General features: G+C 42.1%; 1 protein-coding gene across 4 annotated transcripts in view; it reads left to right on the forward strand.

The window, feature by feature from the left end:
• Nucleotides 1-20,917, forward strand: part of Grip1 (glutamate receptor interacting protein 1) — a 632,754-nt gene that overhangs the window by 539,344 nt on the left and 72,493 nt on the right. For all 4 annotated transcript variants that reach the window (XM_050165496.1, XM_050165498.1, XM_050165497.1 and 1 more), the window contains exons 12-14: nucleotides 8,929-9,115; nucleotides 9,707-9,852; nucleotides 18,564-18,644. In XM_050165496.1, coding sequence (XP_050021453.1) covers nucleotides 8,929-9,115; nucleotides 9,707-9,852; nucleotides 18,564-18,644 — 414 coding nt within the window. The remainder of the gene's footprint in view (nucleotides 1-8,928; nucleotides 9,116-9,706; nucleotides 9,853-18,563; nucleotides 18,645-20,917) is intronic.

A 20,917-nucleotide genomic window follows, 5' to 3' on the forward strand; every position in this document is an offset into this window, starting at 1 on the left:
AGGTCTAGTACGGGAAGTCACAGCTGCTATGAGTGTGTGTTCTGTGGCCTGTCATGTTGGGAAAATACTGTTTCGCTGCAGGCATCCACTACCTCTAGCTCCTATAATCAATCTTCACCATCTTCCTCGATGCTCCCTGGACCTTGGGGTGTGTGTGGGGGTGATATAAATGTATAGACACTTATTCTCTTCACTTTAAGCAGTTACACATTTCTGTATTAACTTCCACCTAGCACACAAAGATGTTTCTCTCCTGAAGAATCAGAGCTGCACTAGACTATGGTGTAGTGATGCATATTTAGAAGGCACTTTGATACTGTGTCCGTTTAAGAACTATAGAATTAAGAAAACTACAAGGATGCAAAAATTCACAAAAGCATTCTAAGGTCTAAGAACTTCAATTCTCATTCTTGAAATATTTCCTAGAATAGATAGCTAAGCATATATAGACAAAAAAGTCTAAGGAAGTGTTACCATTTGCTTAAAACAGCATGATTTGTATAGAAAGAAGTGGCTGGATGTTTCTATATGGAGGAAACATAGACTACCCCTATTTTTTCTTTTATGTTAAAGAATATGGGTATCTTTCACCTTAATCATGTTTAAAGGGAGAAAATGCCCCTATTAACAGCCAGATCCAAAATCACAGTTTAGTGTATGTCATGCCCTGTATCTTGCTGACATCTGTGAAACCTAAAGATGATGGGGTCTACTTCTGTGTCTGTCATGGGAATGAAGTAGAGGGGCATCTGTAAGTTACTTCAATGATGTCAAACCCAGCAATCCCAAGGGTGGCGCCAACAAGAGATAGAGTGGTTGTTGGGTCTTTTGACTCTTTAGTTTGTGTGCCTAAGAGTTCGTATCCCGAGAAGAACTCTCTAGTCCATCAGTACCTCTAGTACTGGGGAGAGCAGCTATTACCCATTCTAGGACACGTTTCTTCTAAGGTTGGGAAACTGAAGCCTTCAGTATAAAGAAAACCACAATAAAAGACACAGTCAGCATCTTTGATGTCCTGGTGATGTACACATAAATTTTGACTTGTTGGTTCTTTCAAATGTAAAACTTGGGGGATGTAGAGATAGGTCAGTGGCTAAGGATGTGTTCTGTTCTTGCAAGAGGACCCAGGTTCCATGCCCAGTATCCACATCAGGTGTCTCAAAGCCATTGGTAACTCCAGTTCCAGGGGATCTTATGCCATCTTCAGACCTCTGTGGGAACCTGCATTCATACAGATAGAAAAACAAACAGGCACAGACAGAAAAATGGACACACACACACACACACATTAAAAATAAAATATGTGTTCAAATATAAGGTTTGTCACCTTTAGTAAATAAAATTAACAATGATTTGAAGTTAAGAAGGTGAAAGAATGAACTTAGTCAAAGAGAACAAAAAACACTTAGATTTCCATTTGCTTCCTAAGGCTAAAGTAAATTATTTAGTCTTGGCCTAGATCAGCTGCAGCTGCACAGCAAACTGATTATGAGCCTGACTCTGCATACTGGAAGCCTGTCACCCCAGTAGGACCCTGAGCAAGTGTCTTAGACTTTCCATGTCCCTGCTGAAAATGTGAACAACTATAGTAACTAAACTGTAGTACTAAACAGTGGACAACCAATTGGAGAGCTACAGGGAAGCTTTATTTGTTAGAGCTGTGAGTTTGGCCTCCTGTAGCGACCACCGTCTTTAAAGGGACAGGCTCATGATTTACTTTTACATTGCCCTAATACACATCTTGAGTTTTTCATACAGTGCCTCCAGGACTTGAAGTAGGTATGTATATGTACATATCTATATATTATAATATCTTCAAGTGCAGTGCTCATCACTGACAGAAACAGGCTACATCCCTCTGCAGGACAGAGTCATCAAAATCAATTCATTAATGCCTGATTTTCTGCTTTGAAGACTAACCATTTGTTAGGTGAGGGTTGCTGTGTTGAATAAGTTCATTAGTGGATGCAAATGAATGCTAATACATCTGTCTGTCTCACATTATTTGCACACCTTGATATTTGTAACAAGAAACAAAGCCGAGGCGAGGCCTGCCTTTCCCTTCCCCCACACATAGATTCTCTTTTGAATCAACATTCAATCATTCAACTGTAGCCAAAAAGATAAACAGAAACCTGGGTTGAAAAATTCCCAGGTCATGTTTCCTGCAGATGGGAGCCACTAAGGCCCCAATGGCAATGTATATAGCAGGATGTTTATAGAAGTGTCTCAGGAAATCAGATACTTTATATCTTAACGAAGCAGTAGAGCCCAAATGGTGTGAACTTTTGTCCCACTTAAAATGCATGAAAAATGAGAGTATTCCAATTGGGGGGGTTATTAAGATTTTCTCTTCTCCGTTTTATTGCTTAATATGGCTATTTTAGATGTAAAGACCCCAAGTAAATGAAAATAAAAATTTTATTACCATTCTCACTATATACTTTGGTTTCTCCCCCTATTTTATTTATGTCTTCATTCCAGGCTGCCATTTGCTGTCTAGTTTCTAATAGTTATGTTTCTATAGCAACCAGGCCATCCATGGATGGTGACTCACAGTGAAAGCCACAAAGATAATAAAGTCTCTTTGCTCTATTGTTGATGAGGCTATGGTTTACAAAATAGAACAAATATTCTTACATGTATTTGCAAGATAAAGTAAGGACATTGCCAGGAAACAATGACATATTCTCACATAAATATTGAAACCCTCATCATCCGTAGAGGAAGGTACAGAAAAATCTATAGCAATATGTTAGTGACAGCCACAAGGTGTAGTGCTTGTTTCTGAGGGGGAGTGATGAGTTCTGTGAGCCCTGGGCTTTGGGTGGAGTCACAAAGCCCAGGAGCAGCTCCAGGCTATGTCACAGAGGAAACCCAGTCCCACTTCTGGAACCTTCCAGGCCCCTCCCCACTGCCAGGGCTGCTCCCTGTCCAGCCACCAAGGTCAGGGCTTCTTCTAGACCCCATCACCTACAGTGCCAGCAGCTGGACCACAGCGCATCTAGCTTGGCCCTTCCTGCCCGTGCAGAGAGACAGTGGTGCCTGTTCCCAGTTGGCCGGGATAATAGCAAACAGCAGAATGTCCTTTGTCTTTGTGGCCACTGTCACTTGCTGCTAGAGAGGGTGGCACTGAAAATAGCTGAAAGGAAGGAGATGAAGAAACCTTACAATCTTCACCATCCTTCCCATCGATCCCTAGGAAAAGGACACAAGAAAAATGCGGCTCATGGTAAGCTTGCACAAGTGGCCATGCAAGGAGTCGGAAATGAAACGGCTTAGACGCTGCCCAACACCCTTCCAGCTCTCTGTGGTGAAGGAGCTGGCCATCCTCCACTCCACTCGCAAACTGGGTCATAAGATTCACAGCCTGTTGGGTCCACAGCAGTCCACCCTCAACCCTGGGGCTTTAGTGAGCAGAAGTCTCAAATCACGGGATCAAACAACAAAACACATTATCCTAACAAACCCCTGGGCTTTTTTTCCTCTCTAAACTTTTCAAATGTTTTTTTTTTCTAGCTGATAATAAATTTCACAGTCTCTATAATTAACCCATTAAAAATAAACGTTCAAGAGCCAAAAGTTTAAAAACCATGGATTACCTTTGGCTTCCCTTGCCCTCCTCCCTTACATTGAGAGAAACTGACATAGTTGAAGACTTTGTTCCCTGCAAGCCTACAGAACTGCGAGCAGATCTAGCTATGGGCCTGGTGATGGGGAAGAGCCAGGGAATCTGAAAAGCACACTAGAGAATCTGCCATGCAAATCTCAAACTATAGAAAGCGCTTTTCTGCCTTTTGCTGGCCAACCACTTGACGAAGCAGGCTAACCTCGGCCACCTTATCCAGGTTGCTGTGGGTGTTCCTTTGGCTTTTGAACTTTAAGTCAATAATTTATCTTTCTTCAAATGTAGAGCTTCCTAAGAATTTAATACATGTGAGTATCCTAACTGCCGGTGAAATTTTCCTGTTGAGGGGACAGATCCCAGTGTGTCAGAGAACTTTGAGAATTAACCGAAAAATCCCAAATTATTTAATCTAATTATATATTTGGGTTATGAATTATAAATTCCGATAGTTATAAAATCAATGTACAGTACATAATTTATTTTCAATCCTAGGTCTAGTCCACCTAGATCACTTCAACTGTCTCTAAATAGAGCTTACAGGTAAAAGAAACCCTCATCGAAGGATTCTTCATGTGTATTACTGAACATTAAATAAAAATTGTCCAACCATCTTCCCCAAGTCAAAACACATGTAGCTCATCCTTCCTTTGTGGAAGGCATCCCTTAGTCTAATGTACTCCACCTATTACTGTTCGGCTTGGCTCGGCTTGTTTCTTTCTTGTTCTTTTTTTAATGGTGATGAGAAACAACCAACCCAAACACAGGAGGTTTAAAAGGTGTGATTGTTTATTACTTTTTGTGTATGTGCCTGTGACTGCATGAATATATGTGAGAAGAGAAGGTTGCCAGGTTCCCTAGAACTGGACGTGCAGGTGGTTATGAACTGTCCTATGTGGGTGCTAGGAAGTGAACCAAGGTCCTTCAACTGCTGAGCCATCGTCCCAGCCTTCAAACATACTTCATAACTCTGGGTAAATAATCCCTGATATCTGCATCAAATTAAGATCTCAAATGAGGGAGAGTATTATGCAAATCTGTCCAAAGGTTCAGAGACTTTATGTAACCTAATCCAGGTCCTTATGTAACTTCGGGATCCATACCAGGCTACTTCTCAGACCACAGTGCCTGCCATAGCCCTACTGCTCCTCCAGACACTGATCTGGGCCCCTTATAGAGTATGGTCCTTAAACCTGTAGCCAGCGTACAATCAGGTACATGCATTTCTACCATGGGGAGGTGAATTATGTGCAGGGGGTACAAGTGACCACACATCTGGATCCCCACCCTCTTTCCTGCCTACTGCTGGGAAATCAGAGAACCTAGCTGTAGGATCCCACAGTCTTCCCTCTTCCTTAAGGAGCTGTACAAAGGGAACTGAGTCTTCAAAGCCCCAGGCATGCTGTCTGTCTGTGGTGCTGGCATCTGAACTCTCAGAGCCTGGTCTGTCTGTTCACAGTGTTAACAAAATAATTCTTCTTGTGAACTTCTTAGCCCCAACAATCTCTCAGTGTCACCCTCAACCCAATTAGGGACCTTTCACTTACCAATAGGATATGGTGTCTTCCAGTATTGTGTCACAGATAACAAAAACTATCTCTAGAAAACAAAATGCATGTTGAATTAGGAGCAGCGGGGCTGCGTCCCCGGCACCTGGCCGCCCGCATGGCTAGGTTATGCCCGAAATAATTACACAGAAACTATTCTTTCAAACACTGCCTGGCCCGGCTAGGTCCAGCTTCTTATTGGCTAGCTCTTACATATTGTTCTAACCCATTTCTAATATTCTGTGTAGCCCACGAGCTGGCTTACCAGGGAGGATCTTAACCTGCGTCTGTCTGGAGCGGGAGAATCATGGCGACTCCCCCACTAAGCTTCTTTTTCCCAGCATTCTCTTCTGTCTACTCCGCCTACCTAATTTTCTGTCCTATGAGGGCCGAGGCAGTTTCTTTATTATTACAAGACCCACCTCCATCAAATGCACACATGTAAAAAAAATCAGACTAGATAACATATCAGAATTGAATATGTTGGCGCCAAGTCACATGTTAGAATTTTAGGTCATCCACCACCTGTGCAAAGTGTAGATTTGTGGTCTGCTGCGTTCCCACATAGTGAAGGCTGTGTTACCTGTGGTCCAGGTGGGAAAGAATGATGAGAGGCCTTTTTCAAATTATTTATTACCTCTCAATCAAATAATCCACCTCTCCCTCCCTTATCCATGAGTTCCAATGATCTCCATGATGGAAGAATTAAGGTGAAGAATGACTGTTGGTTCTTGATGACGACTCAGCATCAAGTAACTGACGTACAAAATATAGGCGATACCATTTAGCGATAGAATGGAGAAGTCACTGAGCATTAAAGAACCCAGATACATGCTTACTGGAATGGATGAAATAAAAGCCCAAATTGGGGTGTTGAAAGGAAAAGTGGAGAAAGCTGGACAACTCTTACGACTGAGCAACTGATTGATTTGAGGGCACAGGGAGTCACAAGTGAAAGGCTGCTTTGAGATTTCAAGACCAAAAGACTAGAACATGATCATCTTGCCATAGACATAAGAGAATAAATGAGAAAGTCAAGGTTACTTCCCTAATTGAGAAAATAATTTGAGGTCCTTTGAGGTATGTCTGTAGATGAAAAAGTCTCTGTGGTGAAGAGTTCCTCACTGAAGCCAGAGGGAGAGAAATAAGAGAAGATGCCACCGAGGACGTAAGGGCTGGTGAGGGCAAGGACGAGAGAACTGAGCACAGGACCAAGGCTGAGCTCTGTTTCATGGGCCAGAGGGTGGAAGAGGTACAGCAGGGGCAGATACAGAAGAGGTTAATACCAAATCTTCATCGACACCTTAAGAGCAATTTACAAGGATGGGACTGTCCCTGGAGCCAGCCGCTGCACAACAGTTAGAGTAAATGGGGCCACTGAATTTTTAGCAGTCAGGGTCATCAGTGAGAGCAGTGTTAGCAAAGACTAAGGAGGCAAGTGTGCGTCTGTGTCAGAATCAGAGCAATTTTGCAGGGCAAGGTCGGAAAAGCGAGGAGAGTGAGTGGGCAAGCTTGGAAAGGTGGCAAGAGACACATCCATGGCGTAGGATCCCCGAAGGGCTAGGCAGGGGAGAAAATCAAAAAGTCGCCAAGAAGGGCTGTGATAGTCCATGCCTGCAATCCTACCGCGTGGGAGGTCAGAGCTCTTAGGAAGGTCAGAAGTTCAAGGCTATCTTCAGATTCACAGAGAGTAAGCCCGCGGCCAGTCTGGACTGCGTGAGACCGTGACTCAAGGGGGGAAAAGAAGCAAGATAAGAAAGAATGAACCTCGAAATGGGGAGAGGAGGAAAGAGAAAAAGAGAGAGCGGTGGGAGCACAGGGACAGAAGAGGTGCGGCTGAAATGTTACCTAAGAAATGCTCATTACAGGGACAAGTCTTCTCATTCTCTTAGGAAGTGACATTTGACCATTTGTAAGGATGGAGGCATTCAGAATAGATACTTAAGGAATTAACTTGGGGCATGTGTGTTTCCAACAAAGACTCTAGAGCCCAGTAGACCATAATAAGAATTTAGAGCTGCTGTTCCTTTCTGGCAGGTTTCAACAATTCAGTAATAGATGGAGCGTTGACTGGGTGTTACCAAAGAATGCAGAGTATATTAGCAAATCATGCAGCCTTTAAGAAGCTCTGCTAGTTACAGACACTTCTGTGAAGTGGTTCCCAGGCTTCCAAGTGCTGTGTGGAGAGAAATGAGAGAAAGGAAAGGCAACAGGTAGATGATGGGGGCTTCCAACTACCGGCCCTGGGGTCTCGTGTGAGGCTGTAGGAAGAGCTTTAGAGTCCTCCCTCCCTGCTTCAGCGAGTGTTGTTCTGTTTATATTTAAAATATAAAGCTATGTCTGTGGATGCTTTCACTTAAAGAGGAAAATTCTGTCCCATGTAACACGGTTTGAACAGCAGCCAGCATGAAGGTAAGCAACAGGAAGTACTACTACAAACAAGATAGAGAAGAAACTGAGACTGTGGAAGCTGGGAAAGTCACTAACACATTGGGTGTAAAAGGAGGTTTCAAATATTAAGGCCTTGGCGATCTTTTAAGGGAAGGTGGAGCACAGCCCTGGGCTGTGTTGACAGAAAGCTGAAGAAGGATGGGTTTGCTAGTGAAGGACATTGAGGGAGCAGAAGAGCCACGGAGTCAGTGTGCTAGACGGTTGTCAGCACAGTCGGGACAGAGAATCGGTAAAGTTACGATATGGGAGAGTAAAGACATGAAGTCAGCAAGGAAATGGGGAAATTAGGAAAAGTAGAAAAGTAGCCTAAAAGATTAGGGAGCAGAAATATATACAGAATACAGAATTTTAAATAGAAGTTTGAGAGGGGAAAAAATGTGAAGAGCAAAGAGTGTCAAAAAAACAAAAACCACCTCTATTTGTCCCATGTAAAAGAGTAGGAAGAAATGGGTTTTGGTTTTAGCAGGGTTGGAAGTGACTTTAAGTTAGAACAGTGAGCTAAAGACCCACATGGAGAAGGTGACATTGGCCAAAGGACCCTTGCAGACTGATGGTGTGTTCAAGCACAAGGACCAGAGCTAAGAGAGGCATCTAGATGTGGAATGGCACTTTCATTGCCAAAGCTGGGGATGCAAGTAAGACAGAGATGTCCGGCTGGAGACTTGCATGAGTACAGGAGAAGTGATTGAAATGGGAGACAACTGGTGGCTGGAGGCTGGGCAGAAAAGGAACAAAACACAGAGGGAGCAAATGTGGGGACAAGTGGAATGTATGAAGTTTGGATGGCTCACCATGCACCCAGTACTGGAGAAAGACTGGGAACCAGGAGAGCCTCACTATTCTAGGGGCCACATAGAAATTGTTTCCTCAGAACAAAAGGTTGCCATGTTCATGTCGCATAGGGTTGAGGTGGGAAGTCTTAGAGACACCATCCCAGATCTCCTTTCCAGAGAAAGGGGTCCAGAAATCCTGGGATGGAAGGACCTGTTCCAAGGCCCTCCTCAGTTGAGGCTTGCACGGCCCAGGACTAGACAGCATGCTGTGATCCCAGGGTTTTCCTGTTCTCACAGTCTCTTCCAGTTTCTGGGGCGAGGACATGGAGTGGCTTACACTGGTCATGACTCCAGTCTGACAAATTGGGAGATGCATTTACCCTGTTAAGCTGGAAGTCAACTTTCTGCTCTAAGGCCAGTATTTAAGCTCCCTCCATTGCCTGGGAGCCTCTCTTCAGACATACCACTCTATTTTGGAAATGCTGATACCTGCTTGAACCTCCAGTCACCCTCTTCATGTTTCTTCCTCTAGTGTCTTTAGCCTCTAGCACTGTGGGATTGGCTGGACAGGTTGTTCACACAGAAACCACGGAGGTGGTCCTGACAGCTGATCCTGTCACGGGCTTTGGACTCCAACTGCAGGGCAGCGTGTTTGCCACGGAGACGCTCTCCTCCCCGCCTCTGATTTCCTATATTGAAGCTGACAGCCCAGCAGAGAGGTGAGGCACTCTCCCTTCCCAGCAGCCTTTCTGCCCTGCGTTTCTAACCCCAGCAATCTGTGAATAAGTAATAAATAATGAAACAGCACTTCAATGCAGCAAAAGCAAAATGTAGTTAACTCTCCATTCTGATGATAAAATTTTATGGTTTTTATCAGGTTTGAGAAGCATTATGAGGAACAATGATTTTATTTAGCAGATTTTGTCCACTGGAAAACTAGAGGCTGTATTAATTATAAAGGAGAAAAATCTATACAAAAAGTGGCTAGCTTCCAACTGAAGTTATTTCTCTGCATTGCAGGAATGAACATTCATCTTTGCTATCTGTTCATTCCAGTCAGATTATAGTGCTATCATAGTTATAAATTATTAATTCCCTGGGATCTTTAAGAACCCACTTGACCACAGTTGTAACCGTGGGATTCAAGAGTGAAGGGCATTGCAGTTGACCTAACATATTTGCCAGTAGAATTGACTCTAGAAAATCAAATGGTGATGTTATTTTGCGGAGATTAAATGAGGTAGATTGGCAAGTGCAGCTCCATGATCGTTGACTCTAACTGCAGCCTCTCTCATGTGGTCCTGAACTAGATGTGGGGTGCTTCAGATTGGAGACAGAGTAATGGCCATTAATGGAATCCCAACCGAAGACAGCACCTTCGAGGAAGCCAATCAGCTCCTGCGAGACTCTTCCATTACAAGCAAAGTCACACTGGAGATTGAATTTGATGTTGCAGGTAAAATCTGACCCTCAAGTCCATGATAGTGTCAGGAGAGGGCTGCACATGACTTATGTCAGCAAGGGGGGTGTAGATAAAGATATATATTTATATATGTATACCCAACATGTTTTTGTTTAAGAGGTTTATTCGGTCATTTTGCATCGTTTATTTCATTCATTAAATTTCCGCTGAAGACCTGAAGATTGATATGACAAGCCAGACAATTAATGTCCACTGTGGATGCGATTTTGAGAATTTATGTCCCCTTTATTCTTTCTGACTTTGCACATTTGAGCTAGAGAAACCAGATTCCTTAGGCTCAACAACAAGAACACCTTGTCTCACTGGTCCTGCTGTGGAGAACACGTGACAGTTAGGTAGGGAGCTGTGAAAATTCATGGGCTGAATAGAAGCAAGGCCAGTAGGCAAGTACTTGGTTTTTAGTCTAAGGAGAAATTGCACTGGACACTTATAGGAATGACAAGGAGGATTCCACTCAAGATCATTTCACCAGGGTCAAGAGGATTGATTCTAATAGATGATAGAAACCATCTCTAAATACAGACAGGGAGGGTAGAGATGAACATATAATCAATGAACAAGATAAATGTGATAGAAACCAGCAGGTTAAAAAAAATACTAGGAGAAACCTTAGGTATCAGAGGCAAAGGAGGGGTACAAATGATTACCAACCTGACTCTGAGGTATTCTTTTTTACTTTTGCTTTTTTTAGTCAAGATGCAAAATAATTTTGTGTGTTTTCATTTTTATACATGTACTGTGGTTGTGTTCACACCCTACTATCCTTCCTATTTCATGTTATCCCATCCCACTCCTTCCCAAATAATTCCCCACCATTCATAGATGTTTGTCTGCTGGGAAGGTAGCTCCGTGGTATAAAGCTTATCTAGTGTGAACTATGGCCCTGGGTTTGATACCCAGCATCACTGAAGAAGGGCAAAAGGAAGAAAGGATGGAGAAAGGGAGAATAGGAGGGATTGAGGGAGAGAAATGAAGGGAAGGGAAGATTGATTGTCTTCACACAGCAAAATATGGGCCCTACATATCCAGTGATTTTTACCAAACGGTAAAGGCATACCTTTAGACACAAGGATCATATGCCAACAAATATTTGTCATGAGCCAGTGATTCTCCTGCACGATGTATACGTAATGGCAGTTAGGAGAGTAAAAGGTCCCCATCGTCATATATCTTTTAAAAGAAATGGAAATTTAATTTAAAAGGTTGTCAGTGTGAAGTTTTAACTATAAGTTCTCTGAGAAAAATGGTGCTTAGAATATAGACAGGCCTCAGTTGGTCCACGGTGAATGCGGGAAGGAAGGAATTAATGAAACACATTTGGCTCCATGAGGAGACTTTGGTTATGAACGTCTGTTTGTGTCAGAACTGGGTTTTAATCTGCTTTCTCTGGGGGTCCTGGTCTCTTAGGACTGCTTTCTTCTACAATCTGCTTTTTTCTTGTTATAAGATGACCCATTTTTTTCTGAAGTGTGTGCCTTCTAATTCCTGTGATCCAGCAGGACTTGGATAGAAAGACCTTGTAAGAATCAGTCAAGTGGCAGAGAGGTTTAGTTATCAAACAAGAAAGCCGTCCAGTGGCCCCACAGAGTATACTTAACAACTGTGACAGAAAATTAGGGTTAAAAGAATTATCCCGTACCTTTGCTTTATGCATGAAGAGGGAATTGGGGTTCTGGTGGGGAAACTCTAGGTCTTATAGAGATTGGCAGACACTAAATCTATTGACTTGCAGCCCATTTTCCCTCTATTGCTTTACCACCTTTTTGATTTAAAAAATTGCTAAATAAAATTATTACAGGAAATATTAGAGATTCACCACCATGAAACTGTTAGAACAGGCTTCTCGAACCTGGAATTCGGGGAGAAGACTGTAATGACACACGGGAGTGCAATGACCAGTGCAATTTGGCCGTCTTTGTAAAGATTATCACAGTATCCAAGTGTTTGCTTGTGTTATAAATGTATTTATTTTGTATATCCTGGAATTTTATTTGGTGTCTCATGCATCCTTAATGTGCCTACATATATATTTTTAATATTTGTTGATTTAATACTTTAATAACTTTAAGCTCCTGAAAAAATAGGAACTATATCTATTAAGCCTACTTTATTCAGTACCCAGCTTGTTTAATAAAGGTCATGAAATAGATATTTCGGGTGATCTACAATAGGCCGGTGGGGAATGTGTTTCCACCTGTTATCCCCCTGCCGTTGCTCATGGTGGACATCACTAATTGATAACACTAATTCTCCTGATGGGTGCAGATGCAACCTTAAAACCCTCAGGAAGACATGCCAGGTCCTTCCTTGTCTACTGGAATCATCACTAGGAACTTTTAGAAACAAGCAAATCCTTTTCAGTCATTTCAGAACTTGGGACCTGGATGAGGAATATGTGGATGCAGGCTCTGTCAAGTCCGGCCTCTCCTTCTGGATTCATGCCTAATTGCCTGGATGTAAGCCATAAAGTTCCAGAGTTCTGCCTCAGGATGTTTTACACACTAAGATGAATGTTCCAGCCCTTGGCTTTCAGTGCTCAGCGATCTCCATTTAATAAATATTTTAAATGCCGTAGGGGTGGTTAAAAGCGAACACACTCTTGCCTGTGTCTGTCTTTTTAAACCAGCAGTGCAAGGCTATGCAAGCACCTTAGTAAGTTTATCAGGGAGAGGCATTCAAAGCTGAAGACACTCAACACCATCACTATTTGAGTTCTTTTACTGGAATCCTTTACCTAGGTAGGATTTTATGAAGTTAGACCCTCATCTTCTCCTATTTTACTTATTCAATTCTTTTAAATGATAGTCTATATGGTGAAGACCACAAGATTTCCAAGTTCCCATTTCCACTCTGACGGTATCTGTTGTGAGAAGTCTCTGCACAAACATATGAAGTGCTGTTGGCCATGGACCAGAGCCCTGGTGCTTTCATCTGAGTGGGGAGAGTCTAACATTTACACTCCTCACGGGGTGCCTCGACTGATAAATGATGCGGTAGCAGTTATCTTACTGTGCCGACAATGAGTGCTGCAGGCAGGAAATCAGACCAATGGGAAAGGAGGAAACCTTTTTACCCAAATGTGTTTTTAATTATGGTTTTAACAAAGATGAAGCAAAACCAAGGAAGTGCAAAATAATCACAGGGGTCTTACAAAATAAACATCATTTGTTTTCAGAATTACATCCACTGACGCTAAACCTGTTGTTTGTCCAAATAATTGAGCCTTCTCCTCATTAACCGTATTTGTTTATGAACCCCAAATTAAATATTCCTTTGCTTTAGCAACCAAATAATTATATAGAGAAAATACCAACTATAAAGTAAATCGCACTGGCATATAAAGATTAGAATGAAGCCACAGTTTGGTCAAAGAGATTAGTTGATACTTATTCCCCTTTGTGAATTTTTCAAATCACACACAGTCAACAGTGATACATTACTCTGTTCCAGGAAGTCATAATATGTCCTCTGATGTCATTAATGGTGTTAATCATTGTCAGATTTTCCTGAATTAAAATTGTACAAAAGCAAGGAGGCCAGATGGTTCAGTGGATAAAGGCGCTTACTACCAAGCTTGAGTTCAATATCTAGAGCCTCCAAGGTAGGAGAGAAACAACTCCCAAAAGTTGTCCTCTGATTTCCACATGTGTACCATGTCCCCCCACCAACACACACAGTGAGAGAGAAGAGAGAGAGAGAGAGAGAGAGAGAGAGAGAGAGAGAGAGAGAGAGAGAGAAGGAAAGAAGGAGAGAGAGAGAGGGGGAGGGAGAAGAGAGGAACACCACACAAAGAAATAAATGTAAAAAGTTAAGAATGTTATGAAAGCAACAGTTTCAATACCAAGTATTCTCAGACAGTGTTTCCTGGGCTCTGTGACTCTAAGTCTCAATTTGTGGGAGTTATATTCATCCACAGAGGCAGAAATATAAATATGCATTGTGCTCCTCTTCATTTTCTGAGAACTCTTTTTTAAAATAGAGAAATGAAAACACCCTAATAAATATGAGATGGATACTAAATAATGGAGCTTCATGCACTTTTATTTTTATTGGTATTGCTGGATCCTAAGGTAGGTTGATTCCCAATTTTCTGAGAAACTGCAATACTGATTTCCAAAGTGGTTGTACAAGTTTGCATTCCCACCAGCAATGGATGAGTGTTCCCCTTACTTCAAATTCTCTCCAGCATAGGCTATCATTGGTGCTTTTGATCTTAGCTATTCTGACTGGTGTAAGAGAGTATCTCAGAGTTGTTTTGATTTGCATTTCCCTGATGTTTAAGAATGTTCAACATTTCCTTAAGTGTCTTTTGGCCATTTGAGTTTTTCTGTTGAGAATTCTATATTTAGTTCTGTATCCCATTTTTTAATTGGATTATTTAGAATTTTAATGTCTAATTTCTTGAGTTCTTTATATATTTTGAAGATCAGACCTCTGTCTGACGTGGGGTTAATTAAGATCTTTTCCCATTCAGTAGCCTGCCTTTTTGTCGTATTGACCATGTCCTTTGCTTTGCAGAAGCTTCTCAGTATCATGAGGTCCCAGTTATTTATGTTGCTCTCAGTGTCTGTGCTACTGGGGTTATATTTAGGAAGTGGTCTCCTGTGCCCATGCATTGAAGACTACCTCCCACTTTCTCTTCTATCAGGTTCAGTGTGGTCAGATTTATATTGAGGTCTTTAATCCGTTTGGACTTGAGTTTTGTGCATGGAGAAAGATATGGATCTATTTTAATTCTTCTACATGTTGACATCCAGTTATGTCAGTACCATTTGATGAAGATACTTTCTTTTTTCCATTGTATAATTTTAGCTTATTTGTCAAATATCAGGTGTTCATGGGTGTGTGGATTAATATCCTGGTCTTCAATTCAATTCCATTGGTCAACCTCTCTGTTTTTATACCAATACCAAGCTGTTTTCTAATGTAGCTCTGTAATAGAGCTTGATGTCAGGGATTGTGATGCTTCCTGAAGTTCCTTTATTATACAGGATTGTTTTGGCTATCCTGAATTTTTTGTTTTTCATATGAAGTTAATTATTGTTCTTTCAAGGTCTGTGAATAATTTTGATGGGGATTGCATTGAATCTATAGATTGCTTGTGGTAGGATTGCCATTTTACTATGTTGATCCTACCTATGCAAAAACATGGGAGATCTTTCTATTTCCTGGTATCTTCTTCAATTTTTTTCTTCAAAGACTTAAAGTTCTTGCCAAATAGGTCTTTCACTTCTTTGATTAGTGTTACCCTAAAATATTTTATATTATTTGTGGATTGTGAAAGGTGTTGCCTCTCTAATTTCCCTCTCAGCTTCTTTATCATTTGTGTATAGGAGGGCTACTGATTTTTTTGAGTAGATCTTGTATCTTGCCACATCACTGAAGGTATTTATCACCTGTAGGAGTTCTCTGGTAGAGGCTTTGGGTCACTTATATATACTCATATCACCATGATCAAGTTGACTTTATCCCAGAGATGCAGGACTGGTTCAACATACAAAAATCTATCAATGTAATTCATCATAGAAATAAACTTTTTCGGTGAGGTAGTCACATCTTGCTTGCTGTGTCTGGGTCGCTCCATGCACTCTTAAGGACTACTGACCAGGCCAGCTTTATCTAAGCAATCAAATGGAGAATGCTGGCTAAGCCTGTAAGCAGTTGGGTGGCAGATTTCTGCGTGCTCCCATCCCATCATCTCTATTGCCTCAGTCTTTGCATCTTTCAGTTGTTGCATCAGAAATGCATCCCAGCTGATTTAGGCAGAAAGGGGGGGTCTGGAAGTATGAGCTCTCACAGTCCTGAGGGGCTCCAATCAGATGTGCCTAACATTGGCACTCTCCAAGATCCTGTTTGCACCCGTGCACACATGTTTATTTCTTGCTTCTTTCTGCAGACCAGCTTTTGGTGCAAGTGAGCACCAAAAAACTCAGCACTCCCAGTTTCCTTGTTACCTCCAAGGTCTTAAATGCTCCCTTAGGGGATGGAAAGGGGGTCTCTTCCGTTTTTAGAATATTAAACAATCAAGACTTAGGAAAGGAATAGAGGGAAGGCAGGGAAAGAAGAAATATTTGGAAAATAGTTACAATATGCACAGACATATGTGATATCAGAAAGTAAAATGTCGTAATTATCAGTTATTTCATTTCTATTTCTGCCCCAGTGCATCAAAATTAGTTTGTTTTTTTTGAAGTTCATTGCCTGACTGAATAATTGTGTCTGCCTCTAGTCATCTTCACGGTGCTGTCTAGGAGAGAAGCAATGGTTCATATTCTTGAGTGATTGAAGGATACAAAGGTAGGAAAAAAATGTTGCCAGAAATCTCAGGGAGTCTTAGGAGAGTTAGCTTTTGATACTGGGAAATTAAGGGTCCTCTCTTAGTGTTCATAATCTCATTAATGAAAAACAATGGGATAAAATAGAAAGTGGATACAGTTTTTTTAGAGTTTAAAATGAAAACTCTAGAGCAAGCCAATTTTAGATCTTGCAGCTCCTATAATGGAAGGAGGGAGAAGTTAAGTTGACATGGACAGGAGCTGCTTGGTGTCAGGTGGTCCCATGGTAAGAGAAACTTTTAGAAAAGAGGCAATGAAGCCAGAGCATTAGGGAGTTGGTTTTTTGGGTTTTTTTTTGTTGTTGTTGTTGTTTTTTGTTTTTTTGTTTTTTGTTTTTTTTTTTTTTTTTAGTTTTTAGAGACAGGGTTTCTCTGTGGCTTTGAAGCCTGTCCTGGAACTAGCTCTGTAGACCAGGCTGGTCTCGAACTCACAGAGATCCACCTGCCTCTGCCTCCCGAGTGCTGGGATTAAAGGCGTGCACCACCACCGCCCGGCTGCATTAGGGAGTTTTAAGGCAAACCTAAGCTCTGGCTCACATCTAAGGAAAAAAAAATAGAAGAAAAGAAAAAGCAATTGTCAGGCCTTTCTGTTAACACAGAAATACAGGCAGACCCATCTGAACTCCAGGACAGCTTCCAAAGACTGCAATAGGGGGCAGGAATTCTGAGTAGGGAAAGTATATTATCTTTATCTTAAAGTGAACTCGCCTATCCAGGCCCTTGACCTCCCAACCTGCCAGACTGAATTAACTCAGAAGGAGAGGGGTCCAAGGCATGTCTATACCGAGAGGCAGATTCCATGCTTACTGTATCATTAGGAAATGGGAAACACGCAAATTCTTAATGGATAAATAAGTAAATATGCAGGTTCACGTCCTGGAACATCAGAGTGTTCATTGAGAACAGAAGGCAAAGATACTGAGTCAGTCTTTGACACTGGACTGGTCCCGGGAAGATTTTAGATGCCTGAGAGGAACTATGAACGTCGGCGGGTTTGCTCATCCCTCTGAAGGAAGAGCAGAGTGGAGGGAGGATGCTGGGGCACAAGACCATGCTGCAGCCTGAACCGGATGGGCAGTTAGGGGTCTTTGTCACAGGTGATTTTCTAGCATCCTGGAGGGGCTGAGGGAAATCAAATTTTTATTGTGTTCTCTCTCTGTGGTGAACCTTCTAAATTGGAAGATCAGATTCTGGGCTTGTAAAAAGTTTACTGCTTAAACTTCTCAAGGGAAAGGACAAAAGGCCAAGAGCAATTTAAGACAGACTCTTAACTTTCTCCATGAGGCCAGTCCTAACTTTTGCCTAGGCTGTGCAAAATGTGTTACACATGCAGTGAAAAAATTGGACTAGGTACCAGGGAGCTCAATAGTTCTACCTGAATATCAGCTTTTGTAGTTGGATCTTTGTCTATTGGGGGGTTAGCAAGGCTTTAGTGGGGGTGATGAACCAGTAAGAGTAGGCTAGATTAGTCATCCCATGATCCTCCTCTTCTGCTGGTTTTTTTTTTTTTTTTGCTTTTGGTACTGTTACAAAAGTCTTGGATGAAGGGTGCTTTCTTAGGGTATCACTGAATTTATTCCATGGTATTCTGCAAAGAAGACGTACTCAGCAGGAGAGTGGAATGACGGTTGGAGAGGGAGCCACTGACCGACTGCCAGCAGAGGTCTGAGGTGGGGATTAGAAAGTTGCAGCTACCTGAGAGTAAAGTCGGAGAGATGCCGGGGATCTTGGGAAGAAAGGTACTGCTGCAGATGTGAGGCAGGATGCCTACATCCGAGTCATCAGAGACTTAAAGTAGAGATGTGGATGAGCTCAGAAAGTAACCATTACAGATCCCAGGTAGAGCACCAATGGCAACTCAAACACTGATCTACCCAAGTCCTAGTTGGAAAACTAACGAACTTATTGGGTTACGTGCAGGAGTAGAGGTGAGTAGTTACTTATCGGAGCATGGACAACTCTGAAACAGCTAATCACTGAAGAAGCCTACCCCAGCGTGATCAGAGTTCATGAAAGTAGTAACACAGGACCTCACAATACAACGGTCACACAGATCAATGGATCTGATCAGTTCCCGCTCTCCCCAGAAGTTCTTAATGTTTTATAACTTTAGTAGTCAAGCGACCTGGATCATCTTATAAGTTTCAGGGACTTCTTGAGGTTTGTGAGTTGTTTACCTCTGAATCTAAAGGAGCCTACCCCCTCTAATGGAATGTTTCATGTTAGAACTTCCCTAGTCTTAATGAACAGCTTTTCAGGATGGAAATGTTTTAATTCAGAAGACTATTCCTACCCAATATCCAGTCTCCTCTGAGATCTATAAACACTCTCTTCTGTTTTGAAATTACAGAGTCTGTCATCCCAAGTAGTGGAACATTTCACGTAAAACTGCCGAAGAAGCACAGCGTGGAACTGGGAATAACCATCAGCTGTAAGTAGAATGGGCCTTTCTTAAAATACTATATAATTAAAGATTCTATATAAATCTGTTGCCAAGAGGTTTGCCGGTGTAGCGTTTTCTTCCCCCATTTCGGTGTCAGCAGAGGCCACTTCAGAGCCTGCTGCACGGCCAGCACCTGCTAGCCTTGGAGGGAGATGAGCAGCTTCACGTTCTCTGCTGTTCCAGTCTTTCTCTACAAGATGGACATAAAGGCTCAGAAGAGAGCTCACTTGGTGAAGTGCTTGCCCTGGCAGAAAATCTGAAACAGCCTAAGCATCCATGTAAAAGGCTGGACACAGCAGCACGCATCTGTAGTCCCAGTACTGAAAAGCAGGAGACAGCAGGCTCGCTTAGACCTTCTAGCCAGAAAGTGTCACCAACAGTGAGCTCCAGCTTCAGTGAGAGATCCTGTCTCAACAAAATAAAGCAGAAAGTCACTGAGGAGGACCTTAGATGCCAACCTCTGGCTTTCACATGCGTGTGTACAAGCTTGCACACACCGCACTCACGCACACTCAGACAAAAGAATACAGAATATAAATGGAAGCAAGATTTCCATGAAGTATGTGGCAAAGTCTTTTAAGACAACAGCTATGTACTTTGTATGCTGTCCAGCAAGTCATGGTGCTCAATATTTCTCACACGCCAATGCACAAATAGATGACTAAGTAACTGGATGAGCAGAAACACATATAATTGTCTACATTTTATGCCCTGTGCTTTTCTCTAATTCAACGAATACAAGAAAGAATAATAGAGCTCAAAAAATGCTTTTATATATTCGCAAGGCTTTCTATGATTATACTATGTATCTGTAATTTACAAGACTCAATCAATGTCTTTTAGTAAATTCCTGAATTACTCATGGTACCTGGTCTGAATAACCAAACCAAAATGAAAATATATGTGTGTGTGTGTGTGTGTGTGTGTGTGTGTGTATGAATGACCTTAATTCTCTTCCTCCCTTAGGATCTAGTTTTATAACTGCTTTGATAAACCAACTTTGAAAATTCCAGCCCCAGTGGACTTCTATATCCTTTCTATAGAACAGGACAGAAATAGAGCTGGTTCTGTACTCCTAATATCTGCAGACTGAGTTTATCAATAAATGCCCCCAAGCAAATGAAACATATGGTCAATGCATAAGGACCAAGGAGACACAGAGTCAGGGACTCTGACCACAAGGTTGTCTGTTCAAGAAAGAATGATGAGAAAACATAAAAATGCTTCAACACATACTGGGCAGAGTTTATGGCAGTGGTTATGGCAAAAATAAATAAAAAGCGTCCTCAATTGGGTAGTATGAAATAGGGCTATCCAAGTCTACTTTAATGATATAAATTTAACACTAGAACTGCACTTTTATTTCTAATGGTAAACCACATGCGCCTGCCATCATACTAAAACGAGTACTACCACATGGCACAGCCTCTGCAAGAATGAAATGGCAGCTGTCTGACACTGTCCACCCGCCCTGAGTAGCCATCTGAGAGGGGAGTCAGCAGCAAATGAAGTGACACTCAGAGCTCTAAGACACCACCCTGCAGTACTGCAGTACAACTGAAAATGATTCAACATCTGAATAAAGCAAAGATGTTATAGTGTGTGAATGACATCTCAAGTCCTGTGTGTGTGCCTCTCTCTCTCTCTCTCTCTCTCTCTCTCTCTCTCTCTCTCTCTCTCTCTCTCTCTCTCTGTGGGGGTGTGTGTGGGGGTGTGGGGGTGTGTGTGTGGAGTGTGGAAAGCAGAAGTCAAAACTTTGGGTATCATTCCTCAGGAGCTATCCAGTATTGTTTCTGAAACAGAGTCTCTTAGTGGTCTGGAAGTTGCCAGTGAGGCTGCGCAGGCTGACAGGTGAACCCACAAACTGCTACAAGAATGTATTGAGTCCCAGCTCACCATGTGCAACGGTTACTGTGAAGCTTTGAGTGTTGCACTGTTCCAGATGGAGAAGGGATGCACAAGTCTCTCTCTTCCACTCATTCACACAAACACACGGGGCGCACACACACACACTTGTCAGCTCCTCAGAGCTCTGACTGCACTTACACAAGTAGTCATCACTATACTGCGTGTGTTTCTTCCTGGAAAATACTTGTGATTGACAAGTTGAAAAAACATAAGGTACTGCAAACCAAAAATAAAAAGGCCATCCAGGAGTTGCGTGCATTGCAGTGAGAGAGGAAACTCCCAAAGGCCTCTCTCAGTTCCCTGTACACACGAGCTCTTCACTCAATGCCTATATCTGTTGCATGCATTGATAA

Source organism: Alexandromys fortis, unplaced genomic scaffold (assembly GCF_014885135.2).
Source record: "Alexandromys fortis isolate MF-2015 unplaced genomic scaffold, M_Fortis_MF-2015_v1.1 scaffold_154, whole genome shotgun sequence".
Taxonomy (NCBI): Eukaryota; Metazoa; Chordata; class Mammalia; order Rodentia; family Cricetidae; genus Alexandromys; species Alexandromys fortis.